This window comes from Neopsephotus bourkii, unplaced genomic scaffold (genome assembly GCF_033783945.1).
Source record: "Neopsephotus bourkii isolate Nb327-2 ecotype Australia unplaced genomic scaffold, CSIRO-AGI_Nbou_v1 NB_1423, whole genome shotgun sequence".
Classification (NCBI taxonomy): Eukaryota; Metazoa; Chordata; class Aves; order Psittaciformes; family Psittacidae; genus Neopsephotus; species Neopsephotus bourkii.
In genome coordinates, this window is record NW_026901900.1 from 803,120 (window position 1) to 820,049 (window position 16,930).

The 16,930-nt window shown below is 39.5% G+C and overlaps 1 protein-coding gene across 1 annotated transcript in view; it reads right to left on the bottom strand.

The window, feature by feature from the left end:
* The window catches only part of TRHDE (thyrotropin releasing hormone degrading enzyme), a 215,131-nt gene that overhangs the window by 169,276 nt on the left and 28,925 nt on the right, over positions 1 to 16,930 (bottom strand). Inside the window, exon 3 of the mRNA XM_061367998.1 lies at positions 7,199 to 7,325. Coding sequence (XP_061223982.1) covers positions 7,199 to 7,325 — 127 coding nt within the window. The remainder of the gene's footprint in view (positions 1 to 7,198; positions 7,326 to 16,930) is intronic.

A 16,930-nucleotide genomic window follows, 5' to 3' on the forward strand; every position in this document is an offset into this window, starting at 1 on the left:
CTTCATATGGGAGGTGCTCCAGTCAACTGATCATCCCTGTAGCCCTCCTCTGGACTTGTTCCAACAGTTCCATGTCCTTTTTGTGCTGAGGACACCAGAACTGCACACAATACTCCAAGTGAGGTCTCATGAGAGCAGAGTAAAGGGGCAGGATCACCTCCTTCAACCTGCTGGTCATGCTCCTTTTGATGCAGGCCAGGACACAGTTGGCTTTCTGGGCTGAGAGTGCACACTGAAGCTGGCTCATGTTCATTTTCTCATCGACCAGCACCCCCAAGTCCTTCTCCGCAGGGCTGCTCTGAATCTCTTCTCTGCCCAGCCTGTAGCTGTGCCTGGGATTGCTCCGACCCAGGTGTAGGACCTTGCACTTGGCATGGCTAAACTTCATACTATTGGCATCAGCCCCACCTCACAAGTGTGTCAAGGTCCCTCTGGATGGCATTCCTTCCCTCCAGCGTATCAACCGAACCACACAGCTTGGTGTCATCGGCAAACTTGCTGAGGGCGCACTCAATCCCACTGTCCATGTCAGCGACAATGATGTTAAACAAGACCGGTCCCAACACCGATCCCTGAGGGACACCACTCATTACTGGTCTCCAGCTGGACATTGAGCCATTGACCACAATTCTTTGCATGCAGCCATCCAGCCAGTTCTTTATCTCCTGAGTGGCCCACCTATCAAATTGATGTCTCTCCAATTTAGAGACAAGGATGTCGTGTGGGACAGTGTCGAACACTTCGCACAAGTCCAGGTAGATGATGTCAGCTGCTCTGCGCCTGTCCATCAGTTCTGTAGCCCCATCATAGAAGGCCACCAAATTGGTGTCCTTCTTAACATCATAGTGTGGGCTGATTTCCTACACAGTTTGTTTCAGTTTAGTAACTCACGGTTTCTTTTCATATTTCAAAGCATTGTTCTAAGAAAAAAACAGTGCTTTTTCCTACGGCTGGAGCTGGAACTTTCCCCCCTGGAGCCCTGACCAGTTGCTGTTTTGAAGTACCCACAGCTCAGAAGTTTAAAAAGAAAAAAAAAAAAAAAAACCCCAAAAAAAAGAACACCAGTCTCAAAACAAAGGCTTCAAAGGTCAGGGTAAAAGTGACATAGTTCATTCCATGTAGGAATGCTCTGTATCAACAAATAGTCCCCCCTGCAGAGGCATTATACTTGCTTCAAGTAGCTGGACAAAGAAAACAGTAGGTTTCTGTTCTGCTGCTTAAACATGGGTGATAGCCGCAGTTGAGATGCTCAAAATTATTAAAAACATGTGGAACTGCTACGTATGGACCGGCCTTAGCCCAACAGGATCTCATCCAGAGGCCAGCAGGAGCAGCAGCTAAGGCTTTTCAGGATACACAAAGCATTTAAACAGTACCAGTTAATTATGTTTAGGAACATGAATCAAGTCTTTAGCGCCTCCTCTCCCATTCTTCCTCATTCCAGAAGTCATATATCCCAGCCCCAGAGCATCTCCCTTCCTACACTCCTTTTTCTCAATTTAAAAGACCATACAACTAAAAACTCCTTCAGACTTTACAGAATTGAATGTTCCTTTCCTTCCCTCCTGCAGGGTTGTAATGGATTCTCTCTCAGTGGAAGAGACTGGACATCTTTCAGAAAGACTGTGTACACTTCAGACAGACGCTACAGCTATGCTGTCATCAGAACACTACAAAATTCTGCAAGGCTTCCCATTCTGGAGGTCAGATGAGATTGGCATTTCTGAAATTTTCAGGCTGGCGACCTCTTAATCAAGAGGCAACCAAGCTGACAGTCATTTTCAACTACTGTAATAACAAGACCAGAAAAGTAGTAATTATTGAAAGAAGAGGTCACCTAGGTAGGGAGAAAGACAAAGTATGAGGGCAGGAATTGTGAAACTTACAGCAGAACTAAAGCAGAGAATGCAGCCAACAACATGGAGGTTCACCCTAGAAGGAGGAGCAGAGACAGAAGCAAGGACATTGAAGGAGAAGCAATAAAGCAATAGTAGTACAAAGAACGCTGATGAAGATGATGGAGGACCAAGCAGGGCAGAAGTCAATATTGCAATGAACAGGTTAAGAGCATGTCAAAGAGTCGAGCTAATAGTAAAGCAATTAAATCAAAATTAACAGTTCACCACTAGTACCCACAGCAAGTCACATGACCATCCTACAACAGCATCCAAACATTTTTATTCTGGGCCTGCAATGGCTCACACAGCAACAGGCAGCAGCAGCATCTCTCACCAAAATATTCACTGTCAACAATCAGGGAACAGAGCAGAGGTACACGAGTTTCCTTTGAAAATCAGAGCAGCTCCCTGTTGAACTTTTACTTTAAATAGCTGATCTGTTTTTCACATTATAAGAGAGTTTAAATTCTTCTGTGACTTTAAAGCCTGAAACCCGTTCTCCAGAAATACTCAAAGAGCAAATGTTAATGGTCTGACCTTGTCTTCTATTGTGCAGCATGTTCACTAAATCCCTTCGAAAACCATCTTCTGAGCCTTTGCATTCATAACTTTAAAGTGGTTTTGCTGAATAATGAACACTGGACCATACCATTTTTGCATGAACCAGGTAATTAGTACCCTGAACATACCTGGAATAAAAAAAAAGCCCTACATAAAATATATCAGATGTAACTCCATCAAGATATATTTAACACTATTTTGCTCACACAAATTGCAGTATTTATAAATTAAATATTGACTCATATCCACTGACCTCAAGACAAAACAAGAAGCAGATTTACTTTCACCCAGCCTTTCTGAAACATACGCAATGTCCCAAAGTGGATTCTTCAGCTCTTCATATTTCCACCTTTCAGGACACTTTCAGTGGGGAATTGAAAGTCTTCCAAGAAGCCCAATTTCTTTCCAAGCTTATTCACAGCTTTTCATCACTAAATATCTCCTTCCCAGGTCTGCATATGGTTAAAGTTTAATGGTACAGATGACAAATTAAGCTCAGGGGTTATTAAAACATTTTTTCTCTTACCTGGGCAGCTCCAGTGGAGGACTCTGCCCATATAAGACTCAAACTATCTCCAGGAAGATCTCTCCACTGAGGAATAAGGAACCTAAGGCAATCAGCACTTATTTAGTTATGCCAGTTAAGTGCAAAAGTTGAATGAATCCAAGTGAAGTGCCTTTGAGTTAGGCACTGTGTGTCTAACCCTTGAGACACCCAAGTTCATTTACACAACCCACAGTGGTTACGCTAATTATGTGGATGTCTAAATACAGTACTCAGTATAAAACAAATTTAGTTGTAAAAAGAGTTTTACAAGAAGCAGTAAACACATCCTGCTAACACCATGATACTGCAATGCTGTTAAGGGGAAGAAACAAGGCCCAAAAATCTTCACACAAGTGGCTTATTTATGCATCACATGTGAAGTTTTGTCAGTCTTTCATAACTGGAGCCCTATAAAGTTTCTTATTCCAGTACCTGAAGTAGTCTGGAAATAAGACTTTGTGGCGCTTTAGCAGAAACACTTGAGAAACTGGAAGATTGTGAACATATGTATAACCCTGCCAGCTCAGACAAAAAGACTGACTAGCTCAGTATTAACCTCTCCAACAACAGCCACAAGCAGATGTTCAGGAAAGAGGAAGACCAGGGAAGTATGACTAGAACTCTTGAGTAATTCCCAGCTTCTATTTTCACACCATACCATTTCTTTCCACGGATCCCTTCTCCACTTACTTGTCCACGTCTCTCTTTGGACCTGTAGAATCTTTTTGCATCTACAACCTCTTTTAACACAGAACTTCACAAATCACCACCTGCTGCAGTAACTAACCTTTTTGTTTTCTCTGTACCTGTCTCCTGCTAACCTCACTGGGCTGCCTTGGAGTCTTGGTTGTAAAACGCAGTCAGACCCTCCACCCCAAATTATTTACAACTTCAGAGTCACAACTGTCCATGTGTAGAGAGTATTTCCTTACCTAATCATTCCCTACAGGGAGATTATTTCAGATCCTCGTAAGGAAAAGCTCTATACATGCAAAGAATTCTTTTGTGTGTGTTGCAAAATGGATTAAAAATAAATATGTGATACAAATACAGAAATATATTTTATATTCAACAGCCAAAGAAACACAATTAAAAAACCTACTGCGTATCTTTTTAGAATTAAATAAATCCCAATGCTTTATCCACGCCTCATTTTAACTAGTGTTTATAATGATATAGTCTTGGAAAGAATTTGGGGGGGTTTAGGATCCTATTTTTCAGAAATGAAATTCATACAAAAATTATTACTTAAAAAACCTACACAGGCATGTTCTAATTCAGAGTACAATTAGGAAAAAACATCTCTACAAGCTTAGTAGAACTTTTAACTGTGGAAATTGGTTATTCAAATGAGAAAAACCCCCAATTCCCATCCTTTACCAGAATTCACATCAACTGGCAAACAAATGTCCTGTTCCAGTGCATTCAGAAGTCAGTACAGGCCATATAAGACCTACAAAATTTTAGTCATGGGGTGACAAAAATGTTCCTCCAGCTCCTCCATGGCTCCCAATAGTAACAAAGGCTGCCAAGAAGTGAGAGAAGCCCACAGCTGGCAGCAGCAGCCACAGACATCTGACTTCATGTAAGTACAGTAAAAAAGCCTAGGCAAAACCAAGTAGTCAAGAGCATCAAGAGAAAGTGGTTCCTACAGAGAACAGTAGATGAGTCATTACAAACTTAGATGAAGAGCACCAGTTTCAAATTCCAAAGATCCTTGGAACGGAACCTCAATGACATAAGAATGAACAAATGAACACAGGTCCCTCTGATATAGCAATACATCCAAAAAGCCTAACTGTCCTCAGATATTCCTACAATATAGAGTTCAAATGGAAGACCACACAGATAATGGAAGTGCTTCATCAAAGGTTGCAGGTCCCCACACACACCCCAGTATACAGCACTGACACTAACAGCATATTGCTCAGGTAGTTGATAGTAACTATGCAGCACCTGCATAGTAAACTGCTCAGTAATTCAATAACAGAATTACTTTGGAAAATATAAATTGTGTTTTCAATCAAATTACATTTGTTTAAGTTCACTCTTATTAGAGCTGGACAATACATGAAACAAGACTTTTCATTTTTTAAAACATCTCTTTTTTAAATGGAACATTTTCTACAATCTGAAGCTGTCATTAAAAAGCTTTTTAAACTGCATTCTTCAATTTTCACTCCCACCTGAAGATATTTCACATTTCATTTATAAATCAAATGAAAAATTCCTAAAATGCCCCACAGAATCATTCTGACTTTTCTTAAAACCTAAATGAAGTATGCAATCCTTTGCAGCAGTGACAGCAGCTTATCAAGTGACAGTCACAAGCCTTCAGAGAGCACAGTCGCGTTCTCAGTATCAACACATCCTCCCGATACACATGCCTTCCCCTGCTGTAGCTAATGCTGTTTTGTCTCCTCCTTTAGAAAAGTCTTCAATACTACTGCAAAATCACTGTCATAAAAAGACCACAGTGTTTTCATTTTTAGTCCTTTTATTCACCCATAATACTATGGTCCCTAACCTTCCATTTTCCAGCAAAAAAAAAAAATAAAAATACAGAACTCCTTTGGGTTAAAGACACTAGAACACACTTAAATGCAGCAATCTTGATGTCTGCCTGAGCTGGGAACAAATATACTTAAGTTAATATGCAATATTTTCAAAAATATTTACATCACTGAGAGCTTTGAAATTTTCCTTGTTATACTTACATCAAATGAATTTAACTTCTCTATTGTATATACAAAACCTCACAAACTGTTTTCTACAGTATCACTACAGAATAGCTAAAGTTTTACAGCAGTATTTCAGCTTAGCTCAACAATTGTGCTACAAATACTTGATGAAAATATACAATTTTACTTGAGACTATTCCTCCTGTTCTGTTCCAAGGAGATCCAAACTGGAACATACTGTTTCCAGTATTTTTAAAAGATATAATGATAACACAATCTGCAATTGTGAAAGATAATTCTGAAGCAGATAGAGTCCTTACTGCCTGATGCTACCTGGCAGAGAACTACCTGAGGATGATGCTCATCCTTCATATTCAACATTTGATTATTTTTTTTCTTCTAAATTTTTGGCATCTTTAAGTCTCTAGCTTCCTTTATGAAATCATCATTACATAGCTGAAGACAGTCATGGAAGGATACATAGAAAGGCTGATGCACATGCCATGTTTAACCCATCTGCATATTTCCCTAGCCGAACACGGCCTGTAAACCATCATTCAAAGACAACCAGAAAGAAATGCCACAACATACGTATAAAAAGTTCATGCAACACCCTGATCTAGCAGTATCAATTACTTTGTCTATCTCCTACACTGTTAGTTGTAAGACTAATAAAGCTACTCAGCAGGCAAGGGATTTAATGAAACAGACCCTGAGTTCCTGGGAGCATCACCTGTGGTTCCAACTATAGCACTTCTGATCAAATACAAGCTCTCTTCCTGCTGTTGAGCAATAGGATTTTCTGGATCTTGAACAAACATGTTCCAAAGGAGGGAGGGTGTAATAATACAGTATAGAGTATTCAAGTATGTAGGAGAACAATCGATTGTGGTGACAGAGAAGATGAGAAGAAACTATTTAAAAAATAATAGAAATTGACAGCTTTTACATTCTGGTCACTTGAGCAGCAAACAAGTTCACAGCAATTTTTTCAATAAGCAACGATAGAAATAAGCATATGCATTAATCAGCATTAAAAGACCCCAAAAGCCAGCATAAAACAAAAAATACAGCCTTGCACTGTTACAGGTTTCCAGTTTCCACAAGTATTTTCAATTCTGCTCCATATCAAAGGCTGAGGCACCAAGATACAAGTACTACAGAACAAACATTTCCTAATAGCTATCTAAAGAAAGTACAGACCAAAATAAACTGCATTAAACAAACAAACAAAAAAAAAAACCAACCCACTTATCAGTGACAGCTCTCAAGCTCTCTTCCCACTGCCTAACACATTTAAGTACTGTCCGTTTCCTGCTGCAGACAGGACAATTTGGCATCCCTTCCTCTGCAAGGAAGGAATGAAAAGTTCCAGACTTATTGATCCTTCTAAATTAACCCAAACATTTCTTACCTCAAAAGCTAGTGCATTCTGGTCTTAAATTTCATTTTAAAAAGCTGACTTAATCTCCCATCTATGGGCGAACTACATGTTCTAAGCAAAATCTTACCTAATTTTGGAAGGGAATATGGCACTTTAAAATAATCTTCATAAAATTCAATGAGTCTCCTTGTAATATTTAGAGCATAGTCCCCTGATCCTCTTCGGATTGCATCAGGCCTTGCATATAACCGTACCTGTTAAAAAACAAAGCAAAAAAATGATCGTTTCAGCATCTACATTTTAAAGATCTCCTACCTACAGAGGCAAACTATTCTAAGGTTCTTGTGAGGTGGCAGGATTATTCTCTTAAAACCAAATACAATTGATGTACATTTGTCAAAGCACATAGCTGAGAAACAGAACTTCCACAATTAAGGTTATAAAGTTCAAAAGTCACAGTCTCCTACTTGTTTCTGTTGCCAAATAAAAGACTTAACACTCCTTGCATCGAAATAAATATTCAAAGAAAACACTTACATGTGTTTGCTAGAGATATGACGGGAGAGTGGATTAGTTATAATGGTTCTCTGCCTACACCAAATGTAGGCATGATGCAGTGGCTCAGTAGGGGAGAAGTTCACGGTTTGTTAAAGGCATATTATATCAAGCCCTGAAAGTACTAGTAGACTGTGGAGAGAAAAAAAAAATCATTCTCTTTTCTTTTCTCTGGCAGTGACACGGTTACCCTTGATGAGCTATGGAAGACTGCAAAAACAACCATTTATAAGCTCATTCATGTACACAAACAATTAACATTCCTGCAACCTCCATGACTGCTTCAGGCCTCTGTTTTCAGAAAGCAGTAAATTAAAGCTGTTTATACAAGCCACAGACTGTTGTGTTCAGTATAAAACAGCTCACACATCTGACTATGTGGAGCACCCAAGTGAACAGAACTCACCTTCATAATTTAGCACTCAAGTGTGACCTTGATTAAGGAGGCAGAAGAAACCACTGCCAGGTTATTCACTATTCCCGCTCCTTACAGTCCTTGATTCTTCCTTAGTGCAAGGATGACATAAAGCTGAGAACTGTCAACCAAGAAAGGGATGGAAAGGAAAGCCACTTTTTTTATGAGCCCTCCCGATACGCTGTCTGATGAAAGCAGTGTGTGCTTTGTCTCTAGTGGCTATGGCAGAAGGTCTCTCCCTGCAGTACATAATGACCCGATACAAACGAGACTCTACTAAATGTCAGTCCTAATAATAATATCTGACTTGCTAATACTTTCTATGGTAGGATTAAATCCCAGCCACGATCCTGAGGAAAGCAGCAGGGCAGAAATCAGAAAATATCAATGCAAACATGAAGGAGAAATAACAGTTTTGAAATATTTCTAAATGCTCTATTCTGGACCAAGAAAAGCCAATGGGATTTTCAGCTTCAGTGGAAGCATTACTAAGTATTGCTTTACTGCTCTTTTCCTGAACCAGTTTGGTTATCCGAGTGGAAACCAGGTATCAAATCTCAGCATACTGTACCAGTCAATTCTGTTTTAACCCACTGTCTTTTGTTTTCAGTATGCAGACACATTATTCTGCTTTGTCCGTCTTTATATTTTCATCTTTGTGTTGTATTAGACTCAGTGCATAATCAACCACACAGTTATCATCTGTAATGTAAAAAAGATAACAGTGTAACCTAATGAGACATGTAATAAAGCAGACTTCTCATAATCACCACCTGAAAGCATATAAACCATTGTCTGAATATCTTCAAGTCACTAGCTTTGTTTATTGCTTCTTCCCAACGTAAACAGTGACACGTACATTAAATGTTCCCTTACCTGCTAAACTAAATATGTATTTTTAACAAGGTAGATATTAACCACAGAGATCCTAATTCAAACATCTCAAAACCCTTAGTTTATGAAAGTATGGTAAGAATCACAATTAGATTTGTGATGAACACTGTTTTGTATCATTAAACCTTTATACACAATTTTGCATAATTGCTTTACTGGCACAGTTGACTGTATCAGCAAATTAGGAAAAACGAGTCAGCCAACCAAGTATGCAAAAAATCATTCAATTTGACAGTGGCCAAATGTGTCCATAATAAGAAATAGGACAACAGCAGGGAAGAAAAAAAACAGGCACATACAAGAAAAAAACAAGGGGTTCAACTTGCTGCATTACAATGTGTGTCTTCTGGCAAATACAGAAAGGAATTTAATGGTGTCTGAGATGGAGCCCAGGTACCAAAGCTCAAAAACCGCATTGCTGCAAAGTTTAATTTGCCACCTGCCTAAGGTTGAATATAGTTTTATCTTGTCTGTAAAGTTTCCCTGGGTGCCTTTCTGCCTGCCCAGAAAGCTCCAGAATGCCAGGGCTCCATGGCTCACATCAAGGTCACCCCTAAACTGGAACACAGTTCAGAAATTACCCATGCCTTTGCCCAGGTCTCTCAAGGGTTTTGAGGCAACTGGCATTGCTGAAGCATGCCAGCCATCCTCAAACGCTGGATCTGCTTCCGTCTGGAGCCAAATAACCACTGAATGTGAAGTATTTGGAGGCACCTTCACAGACCTACCACTGGTCTCACAAATTCCCTCTTCGTTAGCAGAGGGCTACCGCAGGGGACAGTCAGTGACACCCTGTTACCTGGCTGGCAGTTTTGGATGACACCTTCTCAGGTGTCATTCACGGTATAAGGAGCTTGGTCCAGTGGTAAGTCGAAGGGCTGGCACCTATCTATGCTTGAAATTGAAGCCCTTAACTTTCACACACCAATGTCTTTTAATGTCTATGGGCTCATCTTGACCATGTCTTACCTCCAAATCCATAAAATGGGAACTGTATTATTTCCTTAGCTTATACAAAGATTCTGAGTGTTAAGTAATAAAGACTGTAAAGTTTTCAGATGCTGCTCCAAAGATCTTAAGTAAACAAAACAGAATTAAGATTAAGACATAAGGTTTGTTTAGCATTTTCTTTTGTTTATTTACTGCTCTCATTTCAAAAGGCAGATAAGCTGTGTACTTTATAACTATGTTGGACTGAACAATAATGCATAATTGCTATATGCTTTCCCACGGGTTGTTTGATTGCTATACTAAGAATTTGATTTTGCATTAATTTAAGTAAGGGGTCAGATCTCAACAAAAATAAAAGCAGTATGTGTTCTTCTATAAAAGATAAATAGGTTTCTAGCTTAGGAGGGTAATTTATCACTCACTGCAACGGCACCTACTGCCCTGCAATGTTAGAGGAGCTCTTTTTCCACAATCTTTGCAAGAACAGGTTAATCTATTATTTTCATGTAAGAAAGTGGAGAACAAAGAGAGGCTAAGACTAATTCTGGGTACCTGTCTTGACTTCTCTCAATGTCAAGTATACTTAAGAGCTTTATTGCACACACTTGAAGCACTGCTCACATTGGATCTTACTGCAGTGGTGAACATTTTGTACGGCTTTGAGTCTGGTCACAGGTGCCTTAGTTTGAGTATTAAGAAAATTAGTAACACACGACTGGTGACTAAATGAGACTGTCAGTTTATCTGATTTGCTCAGGACTTCATAGCAACTCTGGTGGCAGAGGCAGGGAGGAAATTCAAAGACGGCATTCAGCCTCGTGGCCACCTGACAGCCTGCACCAAGCACCTTCCACATTTGGGAATTAATAAGGTAGGGGCCATTCAGACAGTAGGCATATCCACAGCATACTGGTGTTGTCCTGATGCAGCACAGTTCCCTGTGCGTCTAAATGACAAAGATACAAGAAAAAATACTACGAGGCCATATTAGTAATGACACTGTCATAGCAACTATGAATGTAACAAAATTTCACAGTCAACCTAAATTATGGGGTTTTTCCTTAATTCCTTTGCACCCACATTTGCAACGTTCTGACTAATAAGACAAAAAAAAAAAAATCCAAATTTCTCATTTCTCTCTCAAATGGAACTAGACTGATGGTCTCCTTCCTACCACAAGTCTGAGTAACTAGGTTTGCACCTGAGGCCCTACAACTCAGAGCTCCCTTTTGACATTTATAAGATGATGTTTTCCTGTCAACTGTCATGACAAGAAAAGAGGTAATGGATTCAAACTTAAACAGGGAGATTGAGGTTGGATATAATGAAGAAATTCTTTACTGTGAGAGTGATGAGACACTGCAACAGGCTGCCCAAAGAAGTGGTAAATGCTCCATTCCTGGCAGTGTCCAAGGCCAGGCTGGACAAGGCTATGAGCAGCCTGGTCTAGTGGAAGGTGTCCCTGCCCATGGCAGGGGGTTGGAACTAGATGACCTTAAGGTCCTTTCCAACCCAAACTATTCTATGATTCTGATTCTTTGATTCTATACCTCACAGCCACTGACAGAGGAGGCCAGACACACTTTGCTAGAAACCATTTTCACTTTTGTTTACAAGAAGCAGGAAGTTATTAGAGATCCCAAATGAAACTGCTGCAATGTATATTTTCTCATTCTTTTCTAAAGCGAGAAAAAACATGAGTTGCTTCCCTTTGCTTTCCAGGAGCCCTGGGCTGTTCTCATTAGAACTTTAAATCAAGATAATACAATAGCTACACTCAGATACCAACACAGAAAAATCATGATGAAGGATCAATTTAAAAATATTAGCAACCTAACTCAAGTAGTTCTTAGAATGACTGTAGCACTATTATAAGGTAAAATACTAAAACATTCCTGAAACTTGTAGGGTAAATTGTATGTCTGTTGTAACTGATCAATAGTCTACTTCTTTAGTGAAAAGCATTTTCTGTACAAAAAGTGTACTTTCAAAAGGAATTTGCACATATTACAGCATCTTCTGTAGTCTCTCAATATTTCAGTATTTGTTGCATAAAATAAGCAAAAGTAATTTAAAAATATTTGTAAAACCAGGTCACCAGAACAGATAAATGTAATAGTAAATGAAGAGCTGCTTCCCGTACTGAGCGACAGTTGTGATATACACTGAGAAATGCATAACAGATTTAGAACAAATCACATCTAAAATCAGGTTATTAACTACTGCACCTGAGAAAATTTTCTTGTCTACAGCAGGTAAAAATTATCCATCAAAAAGAAAGTTAGCACTTAAAAAGGGGAAAAAAGAGGTTTCCTTGTCTTATTACTTCAGAGTGTTTCAAAAAAACGTGAATTAGTAACTATATACAAGGTACAATGGGTGAATACTGACAAGTACAGACTGTAAATAACAATGAACATCTTAATTTCTGGTGAATAGTGTGTTCACTGAAAATATTTCACTGTACCAAAGACTAGTGATAATTTCAGCACATAATAAACAGAGGAATGGGTTCAGGAGTTGAACTGTTCTGACATATAGAAAAAATTATTCTTATTGCTTTGTTTCGTTTGGGCTTTTTCCCATTAAAATTGAAAGGGGGAGGGGGAAGATAGGAAGGATGAAGAATGGTAAGGAAAAACCTGCAGTCATGATTTTACATTCTGTAAAATATTTCAGGTCAAACTGAAGGCTTTGATCAAGTTCTGCTTTGCAGGTAGGAGGAATACGGAATACATTCATCATTTTTACCATGGAAATAAAAAGTAAAAATCCATTATTTACACATGTCTTATTCCAAAAAGACTGTTGTCCAACCTTTTCCTTCTGCAGGAATTCACCAAAGATGAAGAAAGACCAGAGAGAAACACAGTATGTTCTCCCTCTGGCACTAGAGGAAGACAGGAATCACCTTTGCTGGAGGTGCCACAAGCCTGCTATCCTGCTTCCCCAGGGAACTGAGGAAGCTGACAGCCTGGCAGAAATCAGGATGTTGCAGTAAGAGGCTTGCAAGCCTGAAGGGTGCCATACACCAAAGCCCACCTCTTACTTTAGAATTTAAATAAGCACTTTTACATTTGAAGCCTGCTCTTGAAGACATTATTCTCTATGCCACCTTCTATTTTATGTGCGCACTCCCTTTGAAACCTTTGTTCTTAGAGTGGTGTCATTTTTGTAGGGAACCATCACCTTGCTTGATATCAAGACATATTTTTATTCTTTTATTTATTGTAACAGTAAAGTTTACTGACCACAAGAGTCCTATGTAATAGTCTGCATTCATTCTGCGAGAAAATTGAGTTCTTTAAATGTTTAGCCATCTTTTCCGTGTTTTAAGACCACTTCAATTGCCATCACTACCTTCCATGATGCCCTGGGTGGAATTACAGCTCGCTGGATGAGAAATACTGCCTCAAAGGAATAAAGTGCACCTCTGCTTTAGCAAGGCAAGGCTTGCGAGAGCAGATGGCTTACTGGGCTCTAACAGCCTGACACAACATCCTCTGACTTCAACTGAATGACTCCTGTTAACTACAGAAGCTTTGAATTAGGCTTTCAGAAGAGACATGACCAATTCAGCCCCTGCACTAGGGACACTTTTGCGAAGGCAACCTTCAACCAACAGGATCTGCCATGTCCACAGTCCGTGTTTTTAGATCACCACTAATGTACTCTCTGTTAGGCAGTGCACAGGAAAAAAGGGGGAAAAAAAAATGCTCCTTTAAATGGCAATAGTCCGTCATGATCACTGATAGTTCCAATCATCAGAAGCAGGACCACTGACTGAATTTTACATTTATATTCCATGTGCTGTAAGGAAAATAGCTCTCTGCATCTTGAAAACATCCTGATGCAGAGTTCACACAGCAGTAACCATTGCTATATCTCCACCACAGCATCAGGTACAAGTCCAGCTTTGATGCTGACAAGGGGAGAAAATGCATCTATAATCCAAGCCCTTGGTTCACACCATCTGATACTGTAGACAGTGACTACACAAACATGTGACTACACAAAACCACCTGCAAAGGTAACCCTATCCATGGACAGCTTTTGCCCAGCCCTGAATGCTGTCACATCACACATGTCTGTGGGACCACAAGAGAGCTGAAACCCCTTCTTCTTTATTTTGGTACTATTACAGGACTTTCCCAAGCAAACAGAGCTACTGTTCCAAGGACAGCATCTAAGTATCTTGCTACTGCCTAGATTTCCTCTACACTTTTTTCTGTCTTTAGACCATTTTGCTACACATACTTGGGTTTAAACAGACTGGAAGCAAATGGGGGTATGGAAATTGAGAAAAGTCTGATGCCAACCTTTAAATCTTGTTGTTTTCCTAGGCAAGTATGGATTAGGTAACCTTGTATCGACACAGGAATCGCACTTCCCAATTAAGGATAGTTTTCCCTCCCACCTACATCAAGAAGAATTAAAAGTAACTTTGTCAATGCTTTAAAGCAGCTCAGAGTGTTTTCCCATTATAAAACAGATGTTTCTGCACATCAACTGGTGTAACCAGTGCCACCCTGGGAATAATGCTTGTTCTTTAATCCCTTCCCCAGAGCCAGCAGACTCCACACGCAGCAGTGTTCTTGGGAGGCCCCTCCAAACTAGCTCCAGTCCTCTGTGTGATTATACCCACAGGCGCAGCCCAGCACTGGTACATCTGGGATCTCAAACTCATTAGGATTTAAAAATCTCAGTTCAGAAAGCACTTATGCATATGGTTAATTTTAATTTTGTGTTTAACCTCAAACATGTGTTTACATGTTTCAGAAGGTCCTAACATTTCAACAGATCAGCCACTTAAAAATTTTATCAAAGGGGAGAAAAGTCTTATGCACTTTATTTCAAGATCCGTGATACTTCTGCAGCAAGTGACACTCTCAGCTGAAAAACACATGCATTGCCTCTCTACTTAAAAGCTTCAAATTACTTGATAATCTGAAATCTCTTTTATGGTTATTTTGCTCACTGACTATCTTAGGCACAGGTATTGCTTTTATTATTGGTACAGAGATAAATACATGTTCACATTACACATTTTATATAGCAGGCAGACGCTGGGACACAGCAGTTTTTGCTGTGACCTCCCTGGGTCACTTCTGCAAACAAGGCACTGCATTGCAATGAGATTTTAAATGCGATAAATTCAAAAGAAGTAATATTTCAGTACATATGCAAACAAGCTACACACCAAGTTCCACTAAGCATGTGTATGAGTTGTTTCATGTGTGGATAACTCCCCAAGTTTCATGTGTTCAAACGCAATAAATTTTTACATTGATGAGTGAAGGAAAGAGAGAGGTAGCTGTAGAGAAATATCAATTCTGCTGTAGTGAACATAGTTAAACTTGATAATGGAAAGAAATGACAGAGAAATGCCTTGTTTCAATCTCCTATTCATTATTCATCATGGACAATACCCAAAAGAGACTGTATGGTAATGAAATATGCTTGTTGAATACCAAAGGGACAGCTCATCTTTATGAGGAGACGACTTTTCTCCAAACTAAGCAGTCACACTCAGTACTGCACTGAGCCTTTTCTGGATATAATTATAATAAAAAATCTTCTAATAAATTTAGGAACTTTTTCTAAAGCTAGCTGGAAAGAGAGTTCAATGACCTGATACTTGCTAAGGAAACACTGTTTTGCTGGAGATTGGGTGTTTACTTTCTAAAAAGTAACCATCTTTGCACCCTCCTTCAAGACAGCTTTAACTGGTTTAATAAACCACTTAAAAGGACAAATTGACACAATATAAGTTCTATATGCAAGACATGGTCACGGAAGGAGTTGCACTGGTAGAGCGGTGTCTCAGGAAACTAAATGTAAGCAGAGGGGTGCCTGAACATTGTGGCAGGACAAACTGAAAGAGACTTTGGACAGACATAGCAGATGTTTCTGAATAAAAACTTGCAGCATGACCCTGAAGGAGAAAGAGGTGAAAGAAACTTACGGGGTTCTAGCTGGCAGTGAGGAAATGAGGAATATTAAGCAAAAAGATTGCCATTATTTTCAGAGTTTGGGGTGGGAGAGGAGGAGTAGAAATAATTGTGTACAACCCCTCTCTAAATAAACGTGACCACATGGGAAAAGTCTCTAGCTGCCTCCTCAATTTCTCATCTGAATAAAAACAAATGCAAGTGTTTGCTGACTGCTCCATCCAAAGGTGCAACAATATATTCCACCAGGAGGCAAAACTGTCGTGCAGACATGCCTCAATTTCTAACTTGAGAAGAGATCATAAAATACTTTGGAAAGTTAATGAGCTGCACTCACATATAAATCCAACCAATGTTCTTCTGGCATTAAATAAAATACTGGCTATGTCACTGACCACAGTACCATTAAGATTAATTTTGAGCACTCAGAATCTGTCATCTTGTTGAAATGGCTCAGGGACTGAAAGTGAACATGTTAACAACTAATATATAGCAAATGTAATTATGGACACCATTTCATAGCCATTTCAGCCAGCTAAGACAGCCACGATCCAACCAGCACACACTCAGTCATTCAGCTTTGACTCTTCAATTACATTAGCACTAGAGTTCACCTCATCTCACAGCAAGCTGTCACCCAGGTGAACTGGGAAAGTATGACAACCAGGTGGGTAGTGTCCAGGCAGCCCAACTTCCTCACCTCGGCTGCCTGGACACCCATCAGGTTGGTGCTGGTACCAGCATGAGAAAGCATTTATGGAAGGATGATAGGACCATGACAGACTGGATACAGATAAATTCGAGTTATTACAGAACTTCAGCATAGGAAGAAAAACTATGCTATCGAGGGGAATTCAGTGTCTAAATTGTTGAGATACCCAGTGGTTAAAGCCCACTGGAGTTCTTTGTAGTAGGTGAAAAAAACAGCACAGCTTTAAGAAACAAAGCACATAGATTTAACATTATTTACCTATTACACATAAAAACTGCCTCCAGGAAAAATCTCCTGTAGATGTACCCTAAGTGTTAACACCAGTTTCTATTTCCTTTGGTTGGGCTGGGATTGGATTGACATTTAAAAGAATTCTCCTAT